The sequence below is a fragment of the Chiloscyllium punctatum genome, chromosome 45 (genome assembly GCF_047496795.1).
Source record: "Chiloscyllium punctatum isolate Juve2018m chromosome 45, sChiPun1.3, whole genome shotgun sequence".
NCBI classification, from domain to species: domain Eukaryota; kingdom Metazoa; phylum Chordata; class Chondrichthyes; order Orectolobiformes; family Hemiscylliidae; genus Chiloscyllium; species Chiloscyllium punctatum.
Window position 1 is genome coordinate 65,730,342 of NC_092783.1, and position 23,687 is coordinate 65,754,028.

The 23,687-nt window shown below is 42.2% G+C and overlaps 1 protein-coding gene across 3 annotated transcripts in view; it reads right to left on the reverse strand.

Moving 5' to 3' along the window:
* Nucleotides 1-23,687, reverse strand: part of LOC140467524 (striatin-interacting protein 1 homolog) — a 188,609-nt gene that overhangs the window by 19,939 nt on the left and 144,983 nt on the right. For all 3 annotated transcript variants that reach the window (XM_072563969.1, XM_072563967.1, XM_072563968.1), the window contains one exon: nt 2,962-3,028. In XM_072563969.1, coding sequence (XP_072420070.1) covers nt 2,962-3,028 — 67 coding nt within the window. The remainder of the gene's footprint in view (nt 1-2,961; nt 3,029-23,687) is intronic.

A 23,687-nucleotide genomic window follows, 5' to 3' on the forward strand; every position in this document is an offset into this window, starting at 1 on the left:
GAATAGGAGGATAGATCTGATGAACACATGTCTGAGGAGCTAGTGCAGGGGTGAAGGGTTCACATTCTTGGATCATTGGAATCTCTTCTGGGGTAGAAGTGATGTGTACAAGAAGGACGGTTAGACTGGTACAATTAGGAAAAGAGCAAGTCAAACATTCAGTACAGGCAAGAACAAAGCAGAGAACAAGGTGGGGCTCATAAATTAAACTGTATTTATTTCAATGCAAGAGACCGAACAGGGAAGACAGATGAACTCAGGACATGGTTAGGCAGGGGTTATCATTGCAATTAGAGACGTGACTCAGGGATGGACAGGATTAGCAGCTTAATGTTCCAGGATACAAATGCTTTAGGGGGATAGTAAGGGGGGCAAGAGAGGACAGGGTGTGGCGTTTTTGATAAGGGATAACACGAAGGCTGCACTTAGGGAGGATATACCTGGGAATTATTTGGGTGGAACTGTGAAGTAGGAAAGGGATGATCACCTTATTGTGATTTTACCACAGATTCTCCCAATAGTCAGGAGGATATTGAGAAACAAATTCGTAAGGAGATCTCAGCTATCTGTAAGAATAATAGGATAGTTATGATAGGGGATTTTAACTTTCCAAACACAGACTGGGATTGCCACAGTGTTAAGGATTTAGATGGTGAGGAATTTGTTAACTGTGTTCAAGAAAACTTTCTGATTCAGTATGTAGATGTACCTATTAGAGAAGGTGCAAAACTTGACCTACTCTTGGGAAATATGGCAGGGCAAGTGACTGAGGTGTCAGTGGGGGAGCATGTTAGGGCCAGCAACCACAATTCTATTAGTTTTAAAGTAGTGATGGAAAAGGATAGACTGGATCTAAAAGTTAAAGTTCTAAATTGGAGGAAAGCCAAAAGTTGATTGGGGATGGATGCTCGCATGTAAAGGGAAGACTGGAAAAAGGGAAGCCTTCAAAAATGAGACAACGAGAGTCCAGAGACAATATGTTCCTGTTAGGGTGAAAGGCAGGTAGATGTAGGGAATGCTTGATGACTAGAGAAATTGAGATTTTGGTCAAGAAAAAGTTGGAAGCTTATGTCAGACATAGACAGCAGAGATACAGTGAATCCTTAGAACTGTATAATAGCAATAGGAGTATACTTAAGAGGAAAATCAGGAGGGCAAAATGAGGACATGAGATAGCTTTGGCAAAAAGACAAAGAGATTTTATAAATACATTAAGGACAATAGGGTACCAAGGAAAGGGTAGGACCCCTTAAAAGATCAGCTAGGCAACCTATGTGTGGAACCGCAGGAGATGGGGAGATACTAAATGAGTATTCTGCATTTGTGTTTACTGTGGAGAAGGACATGGAAGATACAGAATTTGGGGAAATAGATGGTGACATCTTGAGAAAGGTCTATATTACTGAGGTGGTGGTGCTGGTCTTAAAGTGCATAAAGGTGGATAAATCCCAAGGATCTGATCAGGTGTACCCAAGAACTCTGTGGGAAGTGATTGTTGGGCCCCTTGCTGAGACATTTCTATCACTGATAGTCACAGGTAAAGTGCCAGAAGACTGGAGGTTGGCTTACACGGTGCCACTCTAAGAAAGTTGGTGAGCCCATCAGTGATAGGCAAGTTGTTCGAAGGGATCCTAAGGGACAGGATTTACATGGTAAGATTTACATTCTTCACGGTAGACTGGACTGGCTCACAAGGTTAAAGCACACAGAATATAGGGAGAATGAGAACTGTCTCGAAGGCAGAGAGTGATGGTAGAGGCCTATGACCAGCGGTGCACTGCAAGAATTGATGTGCCACAAGCATCAGTGCTGGGTCTGTTGCTTTTCATCATTTATATACATTATTTGCATGTGAACATAGGAGGTATAGTTATTAAGTTTGGAGATGACACCAAGATTGGAGGTTTAGTGAACAGCGAAGGTTACCTCAGAGTACAATGGGGTTTTGATCAGATGGGCCAATCGGCTGAGGAGTGGCAGACGGAGTTTAGTTTAGGTAAATGTGAGGTGCTGTGTTTTGAAAGGGCAAGAATTGTACACTTAATGGTAAAGTCTTAGGGACTGTTGCTGAACAAAGAGACCTTGGAGTACAGGTTCATAGTTCCTTGGATGTAGAGTTGCAGGTAGATAGGATAGTAAAGAAAGCGTTTGGTATTCTTTCTTTTATTGGTCAGAGCATTGAGAATAGGAGGTGGGAGGTCATGTTGTAGTTGTACAAGACATTGGTTGGGCCACTATTGGGATATTGTGAGCAATTCTGGTCTCCCTCCTATAGGAGGGATGTTGGAAAACTTGAAAGGATTCAGAAAAGATTTAAGAGGATGTTGCCAGGGTTGGAGGACTTGAGCTATAGGGAGAGGTGGAATAGGCTGGTTCTATAAGGGGTGACCTTATAGCAGTTTATAAAATCATGGAGGCATGAATATGGTGAGTAGACATGGTCTTTGAGGTGAGGGAGTCCAGGACTAGACAGCACAGGTTTATGGTGAGGGGGGGGGGGGGGGGGGGGGGGGGGGAGATTTAAAAGGGACCAAAGGAGCAACTTTTCTCTGCAAAGGGCAATGCATGTATGGAATGAGCCGGCAGAGGAAGTGGTAGAGGCTGGTACAATCACAACATTTAAAAAGCATCTGGATGGGTGTACGAATAGGAAGGGCTTGGAGAGATATGCGCCAAGTGCTGGCAAATCGGACGAGATTAATTTAGGATATCTGTTCGGCATGGACAAGTTGAAGTGAAGGGTCTGTTTCTGTGCACCTCTCTGACTATAATAGGACCATGTGTATTCTATCCACATACAATAATGTTTATATATTTTTCACTTAAAAAATATTTCAATTGTACATCAAGGAAGTTTGCATCTTTTGAAATCTCGTGTGTTACGCAAAAACATCCAGTCCTTGTCATCCTTCTTGGAAGGTCAAACAGAAAGCACTTCAGATTACATGTAAGCTTACTTACCAAGCTCTCTGCCGTCAGTTCAGGGAGTTCATGTACAACACAGTATGGGAAATCCAGAACCGAAATACTGCAGAGATTTGGAAATGAATGAAGAAATTAATAAATTCATGAGTTTGAAATCTAATTTTAATGAATCCCCATAACATTGTTTTGTTTCCTGGGAGTATGCTGTTTGCCATTTTTCAGTGGCAACACTTTGAACTGAAGTAGAAGATCATGAGTTCCAGGGCCCACTGCTGAGATTCAGAATATAATCAAGACTGATGCTTTAGTGCAAATGGAATAGCACTGCACTGCTGTACAATAGTGTGTGACAGAGAAGTGAACTTGCCTCCTTCCTTCATCCTAGGTGGTTGAGATGAAGGGATTGTGAAAGCATTTTCAAAAAGGGTACAGATAATTGAAGTGCATTGTGTAGATGGCATACATTGCGACCATTCGCACGAGTGGCAGTATAAACTCACACATCAAGTGGTCGATGAGATATTGGAAAGACTGTCTCTATTTATCTGTATTTTTTATTGTGGAGTGAAACAGAAAAATAACTGTTTTAAAAACCAAGGACTACTGATGGATTTCTGCCTGTTTTGAAAACAAGCAATCTGACACTCATTATAACTGCCATTTACACAGTGCCAGTTCAAGCAACGGTATAAGAAGGTGTCGACGAGCTGTAGCCACAATGTGTACAAATGGTGATTCAGCCAACAACAAAAAGCTGATTGGTCACTAAATCACAGACCAATCATTGATTACAAAGGTTTTTTTGCCTGCCAACAAATATGAAATTGCCTCTAAGGTAGCTGAACAGCTTGGAGCTGAATGGGTTAGTGAGAAGTTATCAGATTCTGTGTAACTTCAAGAACTGTTTCTATGGTAAAAATCGTTCTTCTTAGCCTGGAGAAAACAGTATACCTTTACTTTTGCAATGGCTGTAAGCAGTAATTTTAATCAGTAAGTCAGAAACCTTTATAAGTGTGAACCAGTCACTCTGTGCCTTCACTTGTTTGCAGGAGGCAAAGTAGAAGGTAGTTTAAGAGGCAGATGTCTAATCAGCACAAGGTTCATAATAAAACTGTGAACAGGGATCACTGAACTGCTTTCCCAGTTTGTCCCCTGCCCCATAAAATATACTTTTTTTTTCCATTTGTCTGTTTCCAGTTGTGTGTTATTGGTGGGGATGAGCGGAGTTTGGAGTTTATAAGGGAATTAGACTTCTATCCACTTGACTTATGTGCAGACAGATCATAGTTGCTTGCCTGTAGCTAGAGTTCATTTATTTATAATAAACAGTAAACCTTATTAAATACAGACACCTAGTCTGTGCTTTCTGACAACCTGGGTCTGACAGTCCCATTTTAAATGGGGGAATTCTATGCACTTATAAATTCTTTTACCTTTATACCAATTCCAAGAATAGAAGATTTCCAGCATGTTACCCCAGTCAAGCATAACAATGGACAACTTTGATCAGACAGTATTGCAATGTCTTCATCCTGGCAGCTCTGACTTGTGCTTTATGGATGGTGGAAAGTCTTTGGGGAGGTAGGAAGGGTATTGCTCACCATAAGAAATAGGAATGGCAGTAGAATAATCAGCCTCATCAGTTTGCTCTACTGTCCAATAGGACCATGGCTGAACTGACATGCTTCACGTCCACTTTCTTGCATTTTGCCTTAATTCTAAACTTTATATTTCCTTATTTCTCTAATTTATTCCCAAGATTTTGTACTTTTGTACCTAAGATGGTGCAAAGGTCTGTAATGTTGGAAATTTTATTTCTTTATTTTTCTATTTTTTTCCTGTACATAGGTACCTTTGTAACTAAGATAGCACTATAAGTGGCGACTTGTAGACTTATCACTGCACTCATGTGAATACATGTGACAATAAAGCCAATTATTATTCCCCTAGCGATCAAGAATCTATCTCAACCATCAATATAGACAAGGACTCTATCAACTCTCTGATGGCAAGGAGTTCAAAAGACTTTCAACTGTCTCAGAGAAGAAATTTCTCCTCATCTCAGTCTTAAATTGGCAGCCCTTATTCTGAGAGTGTCCCTTAAGGGGAAACATCTCCTCACGATTTATCATGTCAAGCCCCTTAATAATCTTTTATCCTATTAAGATCATCTCTCATTCTTCTAAATTCCAATGAGTAGAGTTCCAACCTACTTAGCCTTTGCTCTAAGACAACAGCTCCCTATCATGGATCATCCTAGTGAACCTTCTATGAACTGCCTCCAATAAAATGATATGTGCTAGTGATATTACCACTGGACTTATTTAGAGGAGCTGGTGTTGGACTGGGGTGGACAAAGTTAAAAATCACACAACACCAGGTTATAGTCCAACAGGTTTATTTGGAAGCGCCAACTTTCAAAGTGCTGTTCCTTCATTAGGTGGTTGTGAAGCTGTACCACTGGACTGTTTATCAAGAGATCCAGGTAATATTCTGGGGACCCAGGTTCAAATCTGGTCATGGCAGATGTGGATTTTGCACTGAATTAAAACACTAGAATTAAGAGTCAACTAACGGCTATAAATCCATTGTTGAATGTTGGAAAAACCCATCTCGTTCACTAATGTCCTTTTCAGAAGGAAACTGCCATCCTTACCTGGTCTGGCTTACGTGTGACTCCAGATCCACGGCAACATGTTAACTCTTCACTGCCCTCTGGGCAATTAGGGATGGGCAATAAATGCTGGCCTGCACAATATCACCCACATCCCATGAACTGATTAAAAAAGGGATCAAAACTACTCATCAGTAATCCAGATATGATCTCAGCACCTTGCATAGTTGCTGTAAGACTTCCCTATTTTTACACTACAATGCCCTTGAAATAAGGGCCAACATTCCGGTAACCTTTCTGATTATCTGCTGCTTCTACATTTTAGCTTTATTTCATGTACAATTACTATTAACTCCCTTTGTGTTAAATCTTTCTGCAGTTTTTCTCGATTTAAATAACACTGTTCTTTTGTTCTACCGTCTCAGATGAATAATTTTGCATTTTACCACTTTACACTCCATTTGCCAACATTTTGCCCACTTACCTAACCTATCAATTATCTCTTTGTAAACTGTTTTCAGTCCTCTCACAACCTGCCTTCCCATCTATTTTTGTGTTGTCTGCAAATTTGGCTACAGTATATTCATTTTCTTCCTCCAAGTCATTAATATATACAATAAATAATTGTGGTCCCAGGACTGAACCCCGTGGAACCCCACTGGTCACAGTTCGCAAGTCTGAAAAATAATCCTATTAGCCAATTCTCTATCCATCCTAATATACAACCTCCAACACAGTCGGCTTTTATCTTATGCTATAACCTTTTGTGTGGTACCTTGTCAACAGCCAGAAGGACAACACATCTTCTGATCCTGCTCTGTCCACTCTGGTTGAGATTTCCTCGAAAAACTCTAAGAAATTAGTCAGGCATGAGTTCACTTTCATGAAGCCATGCTGATATGGATTGCTTTTCCAAATGTGCAGATATTATTTTCTTAATAATAGATTCCAATAGATTTTCCAACCAGAGATGTTAGGCCAATTTCTGATATTTACCTATTTTTGCTTCCATCTGTTTTCGACTAGAGATGTCACACTGACAGTTTTCTAGAATCCAACAATTTTCAGAAAATAATCTTCAATGAATCCACTAACTAAGCCATCAGGGCCAATGGACACATTTGCCTTTAGCTTCATAAGTTGTCTAGCACAACTTCTCCAGCAATAATTACAGTACTTAATTCCTCCCCCATTATCCTTACAATTAATGGGCTGTTTTAAAGATGGATGCAAAATATCTGTTTAACTCTGCTGCCATGTCCTTGTTCCCCAAAATGACCTCCCCAGATTTATTTTATAAGGGGCGCTTCCTTTTTATACATTTAAAGAAGCTCTTCTTGTCAATTTTCATGTTCCTTGGTAACTTGCTCTCGTAGTTCATTTTCTCTCTCTTCATTATCTTTTTAGTCCTCCCTGGTTGAATTCAGAATTTATCCCAATCTTCGGGGCTATCACCGACTTTGGTCTCATATGCTTTTTCTTTCAACTTCATAGGTTCCTTAACTTCCTTGGTTAGCCATAGTTGATTTCTCTCAGAATCTTTCCTCAATGCTGGGATGTATTTTTGCTGAGAGTCTTGAATTACCTCCTTGAATATCTGCTGATAATTGTCCACTATTGTTACAAAGTAAACATTGACCTCCTCTCTGAGAACTAAAACAGTATCACCCAAAAAGGAGTGCCTTGCCCATTGATCTATTAAAAGGAGTATGAGAAAGGCTGTAATCCATTTTATCAGCAACTCCTAGTATTTAGGAGAAATAAATTTGTGATCCTCACTTTACAATCCACAAGTAACAATTTGTATGTAATGCTAAGTGAACAAATTAACCATTAATCGACTGAACAATTTCCCTCTAACTGCTAACTATTTCTGATTAACGCAAAATTCTAATGGTATACTGTTCCAATAAATATAAGTTCCACTTATATTACAAAACAATAGAATTTAGTCTCAAAATTACAGCCAGGTTACGTCTTCCAGAATATTCTGCATCTTCTCTGCTGATCCTTCTGCCAGGAATGATTTCGCTGTAGAGTCTTCTGTCAAGAAGCTTCTTTGTAGATTCTTCTGTCAGAAATTTAGATGGTGTGTCGCGTTACCATGGTAAATAGACGGTGCTTTCTCCAAGAGCTGAGAGCTGTTATCTCTTAGCAGATGGCAATTAGTTCTGGAGATCTGTCCAACTGCCCCCTTCTTTTATACCCATGATGACCTATCAATTTCTTACAATAGATTGGTTTTTTGTCAAAACCATCAGATTTAAATTTAATAAGCTTTTGGTAGCTAAGGGCCTGATTCAAACTGATTGGCTAAATTCAAAAAATGCTGCTTGGCCTGCTAACTGTATGGCCTTTTGATACAAATTTTTCAATTTGAGTGCTCTCTGTGCATCTGCAAATCCCCAAGCTGCTCACAGACATTCATTTTTAAATCTCTAAGCACAGACATAAAACATTTTTAAATGGACCATACAATGCTTTCACCATTTTACAACTTTACAATCACCAGCTTTGCAACACTATCATTCTGCTAATTTATCCATCCAGTTCACATTAGATAACACAAGTCTCATTTTACTGCAATTCCCTTTATTGAAGTTAAACATAGTTGTTTCTGGTCCAATTTTCTCACTTCCAAATTAAATATTAAATGCTATCTTGTTAAGATCATTACTTCCTACGGGGATCAACAACATATAAATACCCATAATAATTGCTCTATTCTTTTTACATGCTCCTATTGTTCCATGCTCCACAGGGTGGCTATTGTTTAGGGGTTTGCTCATTACTCCCTCCATCACCAATGCTCAGAAGCCAAGGATGGTCATGTTGGAAAGGCAGTAGGAAGGGGAATTAAAATGGGCAGTGACTGGGAAGTCCAGATGGCCCCTGCAGGGCTGGCTGCAATGCTCAGCAAACCGTTCCCTCTGTTTATGCTTGGTCTCCCCGATGTAAAGAAGACCACATTGTGAGCTCCTGATGCAATAAACTAGGTTGGAAGAGAGGCAGGTGAACCTGTGTCTCACCTTGAAGGACTGTGTTGGCGTCCTGGATGGAGTTGAAGGTTGGGGGGGGGGGGGGGGGGGGGTGTACCGGCAGATTTTGCATCTTTTCAATTTGCAGGGGAAAGTACCTGGGAGTTTCTTTTTTTTGGGGGGGGGGGGCTGCGGAGTGCAGAACGGGACTTTAGGAAGTCAGAGAGGGGCAGGGACGGGAAGAGATGTTCTTGGTGGTGGGGTCTAGTTGGAGTTGGCGGAAGTGTTTAAGGACGATGCGTTGGATGTGGAGACTGGTGGGGTGATAGGCGAGAACAAGGGGGACTCTATCTTTATTGCGTTAGGTGGGGGGGTTTAGAGCAGTGGCATAGAGGTGGAGGGGAATGGAGGTGGTGTGACAGTGGGCTGTCTGGATGACAGAGGGAGGAAAAGCACGTTGCTTGAAATAGGTGAACATCTGGGATGCTCGTGAGTGGAATGTCTCCTTGTCTGAGCAGATGCGACAGAGGTGGAGGCATTGTGAACATGGAATGGATTCCTTAAATGATACTGGGTGCGAGGAGATGTAGTCCAGGTAGTTATGGGAGTCTGTTCGTTTGTAGCAAATGTCTGTCTGGAGACTGTCGCTGGAAATGGAAATGCAAGGTCAAGGAAGGGGTGGGAGGTGTCCGAGATGGACCACGTGAACTTGAGGGACAGGTGGAAGTTGTGGGCGAAGTCGATGAACTGCTCCAGTTCAGCCTGGATGCAGGACACTGCACCAATGCAGTCATTGATGTAACGGCAGAAGAGTTGGAGCGCAGTGCCTGTTTAGGGACTGAAGAGGGACTGTTCAATATAGCTAACAAACAGCAGGTGTAGCTGGGGCCCATCCGGGTGCCCATGGCTGCCCCTTTGATTTGGAGGAAATGGGAGGAGTTAAAGGAAACGTTATTGAGGGCGAGGACCAGTTTGGCAAGGCGAAGGAAGGTATTGGTGAAGGGGGACTGGATGAGTCTGTTGGAGAGGAAGAAGTGGAGGGCCTGGAGGCTATCCTTGTAGGGTTTGGACATGTATAAGGACTGCACGTCCATAGTGAAGATAAAGCACTGGAGGCTGGGGAACTGGAAGTTGCTGAAGAGATGGAGGGCATGGTAGGTGTCGCAGAAGTAGATGGGAAGTGCCTGAACCAATGGGCAGAGGATGGAGTCGAGGTAGGGCGAGATGAGTTCGGTGGGGCAGGAGTATGCTGAAACGGTGGGTCAGTCGGGCTTGTGGATCTTGGGAAGAAAGTAGAACCAGGCAGTGTGGGGCCTGGTGACTCTGAGTTTGGAGGCAGATTGGGATAAATTCTGGAGATCACCAGAAGCAATGATGGCATGGATAGTGTGGGTGATTTTGGTCTGATGGGTTGCGGTGGGGTCATGGGCAAGGGGGAAGTAGGACGTGGTGTCAGAGAGTTGGTGTTTGGCCTCTGCGACATAGAGGTCCATTCTCCAGACTATATGTCAGCTGGTTTGATGGTGAATTAGGGGGTGGTGCAGAGTAAGTGGCGCGCTGCATGTTTGGAGGGGCTGAGGTTGGCGTGGCTGAGGGGGTGGAAAAATTGAGGAGGTGGAAAAATTGAGGAGGCCAATGTCACATTGGCAGTCTGTAATGAAGAGATCTAGGGTGGGTACAAGGCTGGTGGTGGGTGGTAACCAAGTGGAGGAGGAAGGTTGCAGGCCGGAGAAGGGGTCCTCAGAGGGAGACTGGAAGTTTTTGTCAAAGAAGGAGGCACAGCAGCAGCGGAAAAAGATGTCCAAGTAATGTGTCCGAGACAACTGAATATACTGATCGTAATTTCCTAATGATTTTGGAAAACAATTAAGGATAACAATTCCAAACTGTTTAGATGGAGCTCATTATTGCAGCCATTAAATTTGAAAATTATACATGTGGCAGAATGAGAGAATACAATTGTTGGCATATTGTCGTGACTTTGATGACACAAGTTGGGAGGCATTCAGTCGTGGGAAAAAAAAACAGATTGAAATGCACTGTTGTAGTGAATGTTTGCATGCTTTGAATCAGCGCAATGTATACATATTGTCATATACTAATAGCGTAAGGTTCAGTTTTTAAAAATGAAGCCATCTTTGTGTACTAATGGTTCTTTTAAGGGGGATTGATTAAAACTATGGTTTTAAGAGGTGTATTTTGTCCTGTACCTCTTCGGGAGAGGTTTTAAGGCAGAGACGCCAAGTTGCCGAGTTGAACCCAACAAAGTAAACAGTTTGAGGCCTTGGTTTTTTTTAATGTTGAAACAATAGAAGCAGTGGACTTAATCTATCTGGACTTCAGTAAGGCATTTGACAAGGTTACCCTTGGGAGACTGGCTACCGAGGTTAGATCTCATGGAATACAGGGAAAACTAACCATTTAGATATAGAATTTGCTTGAAGGTAGAAGACAGAGGGTGGTGGTGGAGGGTTGCTTTTTCAGACTGGAAGCCTGTGACCAGTGGTGTGCCACAAGGATCGGTGTTGGGTCTACTACTTTTCTTCATTTATATAAATGATCCTGATATGAACATAGGAGCAAGTTTGCAGATGACACCAAAATTGGAGGTGTAGTGGACAGCGAAGAAGGTTACCTCAGATAACAATGGGATCTTGATCAGATGGGCCAATGGGCTGAGGAGTGGCAGATGGAGTTTAATTTAGATAAATCCGAGGCGTTGCATTTTGGGAAAGCAAATCAGAACAGGACTTGTATCCTTAATGTTAAGGTCCTAGGGAGTGCTGCTGAATGAAGAGACCTTGGAGTGTAGATTCATAGGTCCTTGAAAGCAGAGTCACAGGTAGATAGGATAATGAAGAAGGTGATTGGTATGCTTTCCTTTATTGGTCAGAGCACTGAGTGTAAGAGTTGGGAGGTCATGTTGCAGCTGTACAGGACACTGGTTCGGCCATTTTTGGAATACCTTGTGTGCAAATCTGGTGTCCCTTCTATCAGACGGATGTTGTGAAACTTGAAAGGGTTCAAAAAAGATTTACAAGGACGTTGCCAGGGTTGGAGGATTTGAGCTACAGGGAACGTCTGAATAGGCTGATTGTTTTCCCTGAAGCGTCACCCCTGAAGGGGTGACCTCAGAGGTTTATAAAATCATGAGAGGCATGGACAGGATAAATGTTCCCTGGGATGGGCGAGTGCAGAACTAGAGGGCACAGGCTTAGGGTAGGGGAGGAAAAGATGTAAAAGAGACCTAAGGGACAACTTTGTCATGCAAAGGGTGGTGAGTGTATGGAATGAGCTGCCAGAAGTGGTGGAAGCTGGTACAATTGCAATATTTAAAAGGCATCTGGATGGGTCTTTGAATAGGAAGGGTTTAGAAGGATATGGGCCAAGTGCTGGCAGTTGGGACTAGATTAGGTTGGGACATTTGGTTGTCATGGACTAGTTGGACCGAAGGGTCTGTTTCTGTGCTGTACTTCTCCATGACTCTATGACTCTAACAGAAGCAGCGTGAATGAGTGTGGTCAATCTCCCCCAAAGCTTAGACATTTAGTTTTAGTTTTTCCAATAGTAGTTGTTGCTAGGGTCTCGAATCTGGGTTTCAGAAGCTGCAGTACATCTCTCCCTGCTAATATCTCGGAGTTTTCTAGTCAGGAGAATTGTCTGTGCGGCAATCCAATTTGCTGAATTTGCTTTTGCCAGTGTGTTTATTCTCTGGTTACCATCAATGCCTTCACCAATCTGCAATCCTATCTTTTCCATTGTCTTTGATGTACTAATTTTCCATGCACCCAAGTATTTAGTTTAAAGCCCTACCTACAGGCCTGGTTATGCGATTTGCCAGATCTCTAGTCCCAGCATGATTCAGGTGGAGCCCATTCCATTACAACAGCTCCTTCCTTCTCCAGTACTAGTACCAACAACCCACTAATTTGAACTCATTTTTCCCACTTCAATCTTAAACCACCGGTTTATCTGTTTAATCATGCTGACCCTATCGTATTTAGCTTATGGCTCAGGTAGTAATCTGGAGATTTCCACCTTTTTAATTCTGCTCTTTAATTTAGCCCCGGATCCCTCAGCAGAAGCTCTTTCCTCTTTCTACCTGCATGGACTGCAACAACTGGATCTTTCCCCTAACAATTCAAGTTTCTTTAAAGCCCTGGTGAGATATCTTGAACCTGTCAGCAAGCAAGCAGGCAGGCAAACAGCTTTCAGGACACTTGGTCCTGGCCATAGACAATAGTGTCTATTCCTGACTATACTATCCCCAATGACAACTATATTTCTCTTTTTTATCTTCCTATACCTGGTCAGCTTGCTATCCTCCCTATAGCTGTCATCCACACAGGGAGCATGAATTTCAAAATGGTTAAAACAAGCTAAATGGCTGAGGTCTTTTCATTACCACCTGGTTCTATCTACCTGCTTTACTCATTGTTGCATCCTCCTGTTTTGGACCATTGACTGAATTTGAGATTGTTTACCTAATGAGTGAGTGCTCCTGAAACACAGCATCCAGCTAACTGTCCCGCTCCCTGATGTGCCGCAGGGTTCAAAACTCAGACTTCAGCTCAGCAAATTTGAGCCAGAGCTCCTCAAACAACACTTGCTGGAAATATGGTCACTCTGAACTAAAAATGTATCCACCTGTTCCCATCATGCAGGCACAACACATCACCCTAACTGCATTTTTATTTAATTTTCTTAGCTCTTAATGTATTTGTTTAAAACTTTCTTGCTGGAGTAGCCTCAGAAGTGCCCTTATAACCAGTTTTTAAGCAAATCATGCTATTTAATGACATGTCAGTAACGATCTCCAGGATATTTATGGTGGAAGATTTGATGATAGTAATACTACTGAATGTTAGATTCTCTGTTTGAGCTGTTGTAAAGATAGTTTCTTTCTATTTTTCTGTATTTTAGATTGTGTACTTAAATAGGAAAAGGGCTGTTTCTTACACCAACGAGTATAGAAAGGATAACAGCACTTTGGAAAAACAACTTAGCTGACACTCGCACTAAGTGGTGTTTGCACTGCTGTTTGGTCAAGTGGTCAACCATGAATTTGCGTATGTATTAAGGGAAATGAAAAAAACTCTGCAAAGGCTAGTATGACACTGACCCAGCGAGCTCAGAGCCGGCTCAGACAGTGAATAGAACCCTGTTTGTGTCAGCCTGGACTCCTTGATTGGATTAGGTTAACAGCCATAATCACAGAACTCATTCTATAACATTCACCTGCTGACCTTGGTTCCAATCACTGCTTCCCTCCCCAAGTCCTGGGACGTAGGCTCATTCCTTTTTGGACCAGGTCCTGTTCCTTAAAATCTTCTTTGGGTATTGGCAGCCTGGAACAGACCATAGCTTGCCCCTTGTACCTGGAGCATCTCGGCCAAAATTTATCGCCACCTTCAGTATGAAAGCTGCGACATCTGCCATGCCTGTTTCATTCTCAGAGGTGTCCCCGATGCAAGAAAGATAGAAATAACCCACTGTTCTGAGGGACCAGCTATGTTTTGTTCCTGCTTTATTTGAGATGGCAAGTATCATGAGGTCCATGAGCTTGTTTAGGACCCCAACTCCAAACCAAACTTTGTATGTCATGGGACCTGACCTCACATCAACCATGCCTCTTGTCCATACAAAATCATTCCCATGGTTTTGACAGTAAACTTCATTCCCTGAAGTAAAGCGCCTCTCTCACTTAGAGGTGTCGAGTGTCCAGTATTGGTGTTCCTTTTATCTCCTCCACCGCCCGCCTCCCACACACACCAAGATCCGGGACGATCCAGTTTAACCTGGTGTGGGGTTTTCCATAAGACCATAAGACATAGGAGTGGAAGTAAGGCCATTCGGCCCATCGGGTCCACTCCGCCATTCAATCATGGCTGATGCGCATTTCAGCTCCACTTACCAGCGTTCTCCCCATAGCCCTTAATTCCTCTAGACAACAAGAATCTATCAATCTCGGCCTTGAAGACATTTAGCGTCCCGGCTTCCACTGCACTCTGCGGCAATGAATTCCACAGGCCCACCACTCTCTGGCTGAAGAAATGTCTCCGCATTTCCGTTCTGAAATGACCCCCTCTAATTTTAAGGCTGTGTCCACGGGTCCTAGTCTCCTCGTCTAACGGAAACAATTTCCTAGCATCCACCTTTTCCAAGCCATGTATTATTTTGTACGTCTCTATTAAGTCTCCCCTTAATCTTCTAAACTCCAACGAATACAATCCCAGTATCCTCAGCCGTTCCTCATATGCTAGACCTGTCATTCCAGGGATCATCCGTGTGAATCTCCGCTGGACATGTTCCAGTGCCAGTATGTCCTTCCTGAGGTGTGGGGACCAAAACTGGACACAGTACTCCAAATGGGGCCTAACCAGAGCTTTATAAAGTCTTAGTAGTACATCTCTGCTTTTATATTCCAACCCTCTTGAGATAAGAGATAACATTGCATTCGCTTTCTTAATCACAGACTCAACCTGCATGTTTACCTTTAGAGAATCCTCGACTAGCACTCCCAGATCCCTTTGTGCTTTGGCTTTATTAATTTTCTCACCATTTAGAAAGTAGTCCATGCTTTTATTCTTTTTGCCAAAATGCAAGACCTCGCACTTGCTCACGTTAAATTCCATCAGCCATTTCCTGGACCACTCTCCCAACCTGTCTAGATCCTTCTGTAGCCTCCCCATTTCCTCAGTACTACCTGCCTGTCCACCTAACTTCGTATCATTGGCAAACTTCGCTAGAATGCCCCCGGTTCCCTCATCCAAATCATTAATATATAATACGAACAGCTGTGGCCCCAGCACCAAACCCTGCGGGACACCGCTCATCACCGGCTGCCATTCTGAAAAAGAACCTTTTATCCCAACTCTCTGCCTTCTGTTAGACAGCCAATCCTCAATCCATCCCAGCAGCTCACCTCGAACACCATGGGCCCTCACCTTGCTCAGCAGCCTCCCGTGTGGCACCTTATCAAAGGCCTTTTGAAAGTCTAGATAGACCACATCCACTGGGTTTCCCTGGTCTAACCTACTTGTTACCTCTTCAAAAAATTCCAACAGGTTTGTCAGGCATGACCTCCCTTTACTAAATCCATGTTGACTTGTTCTAATCAGACTCTGCTCTTCCAAGAATTTAGAAACCTCATCCTTAATGATGGATTCTAGAATTTTACCAACAACCGAGGTTAAGCTGATTGGCCTATAATTTTCCATCTTTTGCCTTGATCCTTTCTTGAACAAGGGGGTTACAACAGCCATCTTCCAATCATCCGGGACCTTTCCTGACTCCAGTGACTCTTGAAAGATCTCAACCAATGCCTCTGCTATTTCCTCAGCCACCTCTCTCAGAACTCTAGGGTGTATCCCATCGGGGCCAGGAGATTTATCAATTTTAAGACTTTTTAACTTTTCTCGCACTATCTCTTTCGTAATGGCAACCATACTCAACTCAACCCCGTGACACCCTTTAATTTTTGGGATATTACTCATGTCTTCCACTGTGAAAACTGACGCAAAGTACTTATTAAGTTCTCCTGCTATTTCCTTATCTCCCATCACTAGGCTTCCTGCATCAGTTTGAAGTGGCCCAATGTCTACTTTTGCCTGTCGTTTGTTTCTTATGTACTGAAAGAAACTTTTACTATTATTTCTAATATTACTGGCTAGCCTACCTTCATATTTGATCCTCTCATTTCTTATTACACTCTTTGTTATCCTCTGTTTGCTTTTGTATCCTTCCCAATCTTCTGATTTCCCACTGTTCTTAGCCACTTTATAGGATCTCTCTTTTTCTTTAATACATTTCCTGACTTCCTTTGTCAGCCAAGGTTGTCTAATCCCTCCCCGGTTAATCTTTCTTTTCTTGGGAATGAGCCTCTGTACAGTGTCCTCAATTATACCTACAAACTCCTGCCATTTTTGCTCTACTGTCTTCCCGGTTAGCCTCTGCTTCCAGTCTATTTTAGTCAGTTCCTCTCTCATGCCCTCATAATTACCTTTATTCAACTGTAACACCATTACATCCGATTTTGCCTTCTCCCTTTCAAACTCCAGACTGAACTCTACCATATTATGGTCGCTACTTCCTAAGGGTTCCCTTACTTTAAGATCTTTTATAAAGTCTGGTTCATTGCAAAGCACTAGGTCCAGAATAGCCTGCTCTCTTGTGGGCTCCATGACAAGCTGTTCCAACGGAGCTGTTTCGCTCCGTTAGCAACTCTGCTGGAGCTATTTCTGCAGATGCTTGAGGGGTAGTCTTATAATTGAACAGAAACTGGGCCAGTTTGGTATTGAGTGAAGCTGTAGACTTTATTTTAGCCCTGCCTTCAAAGTTTGGACTGCTCGTTGGGCTTGCTGGTCAGGCAACATCCAAGGAGCAGTAAAATCGACATTTCGGGCAGGAGCTCTTCATCAGGAATGGTGATGAGGAATCGGGGATTCCTAATGAAGGGCTCCTGCCCGAAATGTTGATTTTCCTGCCTATTGGTCACTGCCTGACCTGCTGTGTTTTTCCAGCACCATGCTAATCTTGACTCTAATCTGCAGTATGTCCAGTCCTCATTTTCGCCTGCTTTTTGGGCTTGACCACTGGACGATGGATGGCATGGATCTGTCCTTACATGCCAAATGTCCTTTGACTTTAGGAAATACTTAAATCCCCTGTTAGTAAATGATGGCCCATTGTCTGAGACCAGCACGTCCAGGAGAGTGTATATTTCAAAAGATGCTTGCTACTTTTCAATCACTTCTTGTGTTTGATGAATGAACTCTATGCATGTCCAACTACTTTGAATGGGTGTCCACAATTACTAAAAACAGACAGCCCATGAAAGGACCAGTGTAGTCAATATGAACCGAGTCCAGGTTTATCTGGGCATTCCCACAAATGTTGGGGAGCTGCTGGCAGTAAGTTTTGTTCTTGCTAGCATGCCGAGAACAGGGCCACCAACACAGCTATGTCAGTATCCAATCCTGGTTACCAATCTTCCTTTTGGAAACCTCTGGATGATCCAGGTGAAGTTCAATCAACGTCTGGTGGCGACCTTTGCTTGGGAAAATCACTCTTGCTCCCAATAATAATATACTGTCCTCTATGGTGATCTGGTCTCACTGGGTCCAGAAAGGTTTCAATTCAGATTGGATGATGGCCCTTTGATTTCCCCCATCAACACCAACTGTTTTAGTTTTGCCATGATGGGATATTTTTGTGTCCACACTCTGGCATTGTCAGTAGTGACTGGAAAGGTGTTTAAAACCAGAACTGATTCTTCTTGTGGTGACATCACCAGTGGTGTACCTGCCAGTAGGAAGCGGCTCAAAGCATCTGAATTTTCCACTTGACCCACCAGACAGTATTCCAATTTGTAATTATACACACTTAGAATGAGAGTCCACTGCTGAATTGGACCTGATGCTAAGGGCGGCATGGCTCTGTCCTCTTTAAGTAGCCCAGCAGGGGCTTACATCCATAAAGATATTGGTGTAACTTCCTCACAACAAAGATGACCCCTAAACCTTCCTTCTCTAACTGGGCGTATCTTCATCTGGTATCAGCCTAAGTCCAGGGAAGTATATGCTTTTGGGCATTCCTTTCCACTTGGCCAACAATAAGTCAACACTACCCTACCATATGTGGAGGTATTGCATGTCAGTACCACAGTTCATTTGGGATCGTAATGTGCCAACACTTTAGATGACAATAGCTGCTTCTTCATTTCCCTAAAAGCTAGAATGCGGGGACATAGCTGTAAGTTGAAGGATGATGGATACAAGACAAATGTCAGAGGTAGTTTCTTTACCCAGAGAGTAGTAGCAGGCAGGGCACTCCATGCCCCAACAGAAGTAGACTCGCCAACTTTAATGGCATTCAAATGGTCTTTGGATAAATATGTGGATGAAAATGGAATAGCATAGGTTAGATAGGCTTCAGATTGGTTTCACAGGTCGGCGTAACATCGATGGCCAAAGGACCTGTACTGAGCTGTAATGTTCAATGTTCTATCTTACCAGCGAGACCATTTCCAAGATAGACCTCTTTTCAGTAGATGTAAGAGTGCCAGGATGAAGGCCAGGTTAAATATGAATGTTTGGGCGGGACGGTGGCACAGTGGTTAGCACTGCTGCCTCACAGTGCCAGAGACCTGGGTTCGAGTCCCACCTCAGTCACCTGTCTGTGTGGAGTTTGCATGTTCTCCCTGTGTCTACGTGGGTTTCCTCCTACAGTCCAAAGATGTGCAGGTTAGGTGAATTGGCCACGCTAAATTGCCCGTAGTGTCAAGTGAAGGGGTAAATGCAGGGGAATGGGTCTGGGTGGGTTGCTCTTCGGAGGGTCGATATGGACTTGTTGGGCCACAGGGCCTGTTTCCATACTATAAGTAATCTAATATCTAATATAATAACTCACCAGTTGAGGAGGAGAGTCGACATTTCGAGCATAAAGAATATTCCTGATGAAGAGCTTATGCTCGAAATGTCGACTCTCCTGCTCCCCGGATGCTGCCTGACCAATTGTGCTTTTCCAGCGCCACACTTTTTGACTCTGACCTCCAGTACCTGCAGTCCTCACTTACTCCTATAATAATTCACCAACTCAAGGAAAGCCTCAAAATCTGATACAGACATAGGATCCGGGACACTTTGATTGCCCTCACTTTACCTTCCAATGGGAAACCAGGTCGAGTCGATTCTGTAATCAAGTAGGTCACTTGGAGTGCCTGGAACACATAATTTCATCCTAAGGCATACACCCGTCCTGGAAAAATGTTTAAGCACTAAGCCCAAGCTCTCAAAATGCTCTTTATTGGTCTTCTCAGTTATTAGCATGTCATTCAGGTAAGTGGTGATCTGGGGTAGACCTTGTAAAATGTTTTCCATCATCCCCTGGAAAATGGCTGCTGATACCCAAAATAACAGTCTGTTTTATTGGAACAAACTGTTGTGGGTATTAATTATAGCATACATCTCAGAATCCTCATCTAATTGCAATTTCAGATACGTTTGGTCATGTCGATGTGAAGGCACCCACCCTGCCAGTCTTCTATGTGAGGGATTGGGTATTAATCCAGTTGCGAAAAATGGTTGCCATTTGTTTAAAATGCTCACAAAGGTGAACCAATAGGGTTAACCAGTGCCCAGTCCACAATCTGGACCGGTTTGATGGTTCTTTCCTTTCCAGTCTTCTGACATCTGCTTCTACTTTTGCCCATAAAGTAAATGGCACTGGGCATGCCTTGCAGACTCATAGAATTGCTTCTTTATCAACATGTAAGCTGGCCTTAGCTCTTCTGATAGTGCCTAGACCTTTCTGAAAAATTTTCAGGTATTTAATTAGGACTTCATACAGGCAGCCATTTTCTCATCAAAAAATATTAAGCCAATCAAATTGAATCTTTCTCAACTAATTTCACCCCATCAAGCTTGGGACCAAACTGGATTCAAAGTTGTATTCTTAATTTGTAGCATCTCCCAGGTATAGGTTCTCAGCCTGGCCAAATTTGAATGCAAACTTAAGGGGTGGAGTCCGCAGTGAGTCTTGGTAAAGACTGGTTCTGCAATCACTGATACAGCCGCCCTGGCATTGACCTCCGTTAGAACTGGGTGACATTTAACCAGACTTTTATTTTGATTAGTTCTGATTTGGATGTTGCTAAGGAATTTAACTGCTCCAAGCCAACTGTAGATGGACTTCCCGGGCTTTGTATTCTCCTAGATAATGGCCTGAATTCTCTTATTCAATTCAGGCCTAGTGGGTCTCTTTTGACGTCTTGAGTCTGTATACCAGCAGCAACTACAATGGCTTGTCAGCCCAGATCCTGAAGAAAATTTGGTGTTTCGCTATGGGACTGACCGAGAGTCCCTCTGTTCAGGATATTTCTTGACTGAGGCTCTGCAATTATCTTTTCTCTGGTGGTGTTCCCCAAGTACAGATGACCTGACAAGGGTATCCACTTGCATCGGTATACTCTCTAACTCATAAGCTCCACTTGCCACATTTTCTAATGTCAAAGCCAATTGCAGTACCTGTTTGAAGTCCAGCTGGGCTTCAGCCTGTGGGTACTTGTGCAGGGTAACATCATTAATCCCACATACCAAATGGTCTCTCAGCATTTCACTTAAGGCTTAACTAAAATCACATGTCTCTATCAGTCATCTTAAACTTGTCAAAAATTCCTATATAGATTCTCCTGGTTCTCGAACTTCCAAGTAAAACCAATAGCTTTTTAGAATTAGAGGCAGCTTGGGGTCGTAATATTCCTTAGCTAAATCCAACAACTATTAAATGGTTTCAGCATCTGGGGCCTCAGGAAAACTTAGGTTTCTAACAGTCAAAAAAGTTGCAGGTCCACAAGCTGTCAGGAACATTATTCATTACTTTTCATCTGCCCCAGAAAAAATAATACATTTTTTCCACGTATTGACCCAGTCTTCAATGGAAGGATTGAACGAGTCAAGCTTCCCAAATAGCAACATGATGCCAGAAACGCTTGCCCCAAGTCAAAGATGACTGTTGCGAGCAAATCTCTTCAGAGTCACGTTTTTCTCTCATTGCCACCGAAATAACTCCAGGAAGGACGTTATCCCGTCACCAAGTCACCCTTTATTTACACGTGCATAGTACATAACACTGACCCAGCTAACTCAAAGTGGTTCCTAGAATGAACAGAATCCCTGACACTCCTGTTTATATCTGTTAGTCAGGACTCCCTGATTGGACCAGGTCAACAGTCCCAATCAGACAACTCATATTCTATAACCCGCACCTGGCTAACCTCATTCAAATCACTGCAGGAAATATGGCTACCAATATGTAGCTACTCTGTCTGGAGAATGATGATTGGGGTCAATGATAAAGGCCTTCTGCCTGCCAACAAAAATGTGACAGATTCCCAGGTAGCTAAACATGAATGTTTGGTCAGAGGCCATCAGACTTCTTTTCTCTGCAGTAAAAGTACATTTCAAGCCTGAAGTCAGCCAGCTTATTTCCCTTTATAGTTACTGTAAGCTGGTGCTTTTAACTAATAAGTCAGAGACACGACAAGCCTGAGCCAGTTGCTACGTACTTCTTACAAGCAAGGAGGAAAACTAAGGAGCAGCAAGTAGGGGGTCGGGGAGGTTTATAAGTGAGTTAGAGTTTGGAAATTGGGAAATTATGCACATTTAATAAAAAACATAACTTTGTCCAAATTCCAGGAATAAACAACAGGGCTTGATTTCTAATACGCTAGTCCAGTGAGATCATCTTTTAGCAATTATGCAGGATGAATGTTCCTACCCACTTGTCAACCTATTCAATGTTGTCCAGGTCTTGCTGAATGTATACACGGGCTCGTTCAGTATCAGAGAAACTACTCATATTGAACATCACCTCATTCCTTTTGCTACCTCATATAACATCAAGAATTATATTATGAATTTGTCATGAAATCTCTCTAGAGACTATCTCATTTGTGTTTTGCTGATCATAACTTAATTCAAAGTCAAGGGATGATTTAATTCATTACAACTTTATCATTCTACATTTGTGCTATGATAAAAATATTTTTCTTAAAATAAAACCCAATTCAGGCAATCAACACTGAAAAAGTGGTATGCATTTTCCAATCTCCTGAATCTGAACATTTCAAAGTAGGATGCCATGGTTAGCAAATCCAGATCCAGTTACAAAATGTAGAAGACATTTTATTGAAAATTCATGTTTGGAAGCTTTGACAGAATAGCATGGATAGGATAGCGGGGCCTTAAAATCAAATTTGTAATTACAGTAACTTTGCATATCCAAAAATCCTACAGGCACATACTTGAGATTTGAGATTCTTCAAAATAAATGATCAATTCACAGCCTACATGCACACAATTTCACAAAATGCACATGCTGAGTTGCTGCTCAGATACCAGATAATGGAATCCCCACAGATTAGCAAGTGGTCTTTTTAACTGTGTTATTTATAGTAAGGGTGGCAAAGAAATATCAGGGATGTCCGTAGATTTTATTCAGAGAAAGTGTAGCTAACAGTAGTTTGATAAAAATGCGTAAGAATATATTACATTAATTTTTCTTCTCAGGTTTGATTCCACTGTACTAACAATATAATTAATGTTTTCTATATGGCAATTTTCATGTTAGGATTGTTCCATTATATTAAATTATTCTTTTGTGCAAAGTATTTTAGCTTAGTTTGGCACTTCTATCTTGCGTGCTAACATAATTATTTCCAACTGGGATTAATGAATAAAATTTGATAGCCTCCCCTCCCTATCCTAAGGATGACAGAGAGAGTGGCGGTGTCATGATAATGCCACTAGACTAATAATTCAAAGGCCTAAGCTAATGGTTGGGGACTATGGGCTCAAATCCCACAATACAGCTGGGGAGGTTTATAACTCAATTAATAAATCTGGAAATTAAAGCTATTTTCAGCGATACTTCTTACCTGGTCTGGCCTGCATATGACTTCAGAACCACAGCAACGTGGTTGACTCTCAGCTGCCTACTGAAATTCCCTAATAAGCCAGTGAATTCAACAGCAATTAACAATAAATTTAGCTTTGCAAGTGATACCAAAATATCCATGAATAAAGGAGAAAATAAATAAAATGCAGAGCCCCAAATTACACTTTGGCAATGAGTAGTTCAAATGGATTATGTTTATGTGCTGCTTAATCTTACTGTTTCAGCCAGGAAAGCATTGGTTCTTAACATTTAAAATTTGTTTTCAAAAACAAAAAAAAAAGATATTTATGGTAAAAGAAGGTTCAGTGCATTCACATATCAGTTACATGAAATAGTAGGACACATTCTCACTCATTAATTCTACACAAATTACCAACCTTAACCCAGTGGTCAAGGAACCTGTGGATGTGGTGTACTTGGATTTCCAAAAGGCATTTGATAAAGTGCCATAACAGAAGTTATGAAACAAAATATGAGTTAATGGTGTAAGGGATAGCATATTAGAATGAATAGATGTATAGATAGCTAACAGAAAACAGCCACTTGGGATAAATGGTTCCCTCTCTGGTCAGCAAACTTTAGCCAGATGTTGCTACAGGGATCAGTGCTGGGGATTACTATTAGCAATTTATGTCAATGACTTGGATGTGAGAATCAAATGTAAAGTATCTAAATTTGCTGATGATACCAAGCCAGGAAAGAAAACAAGCTGT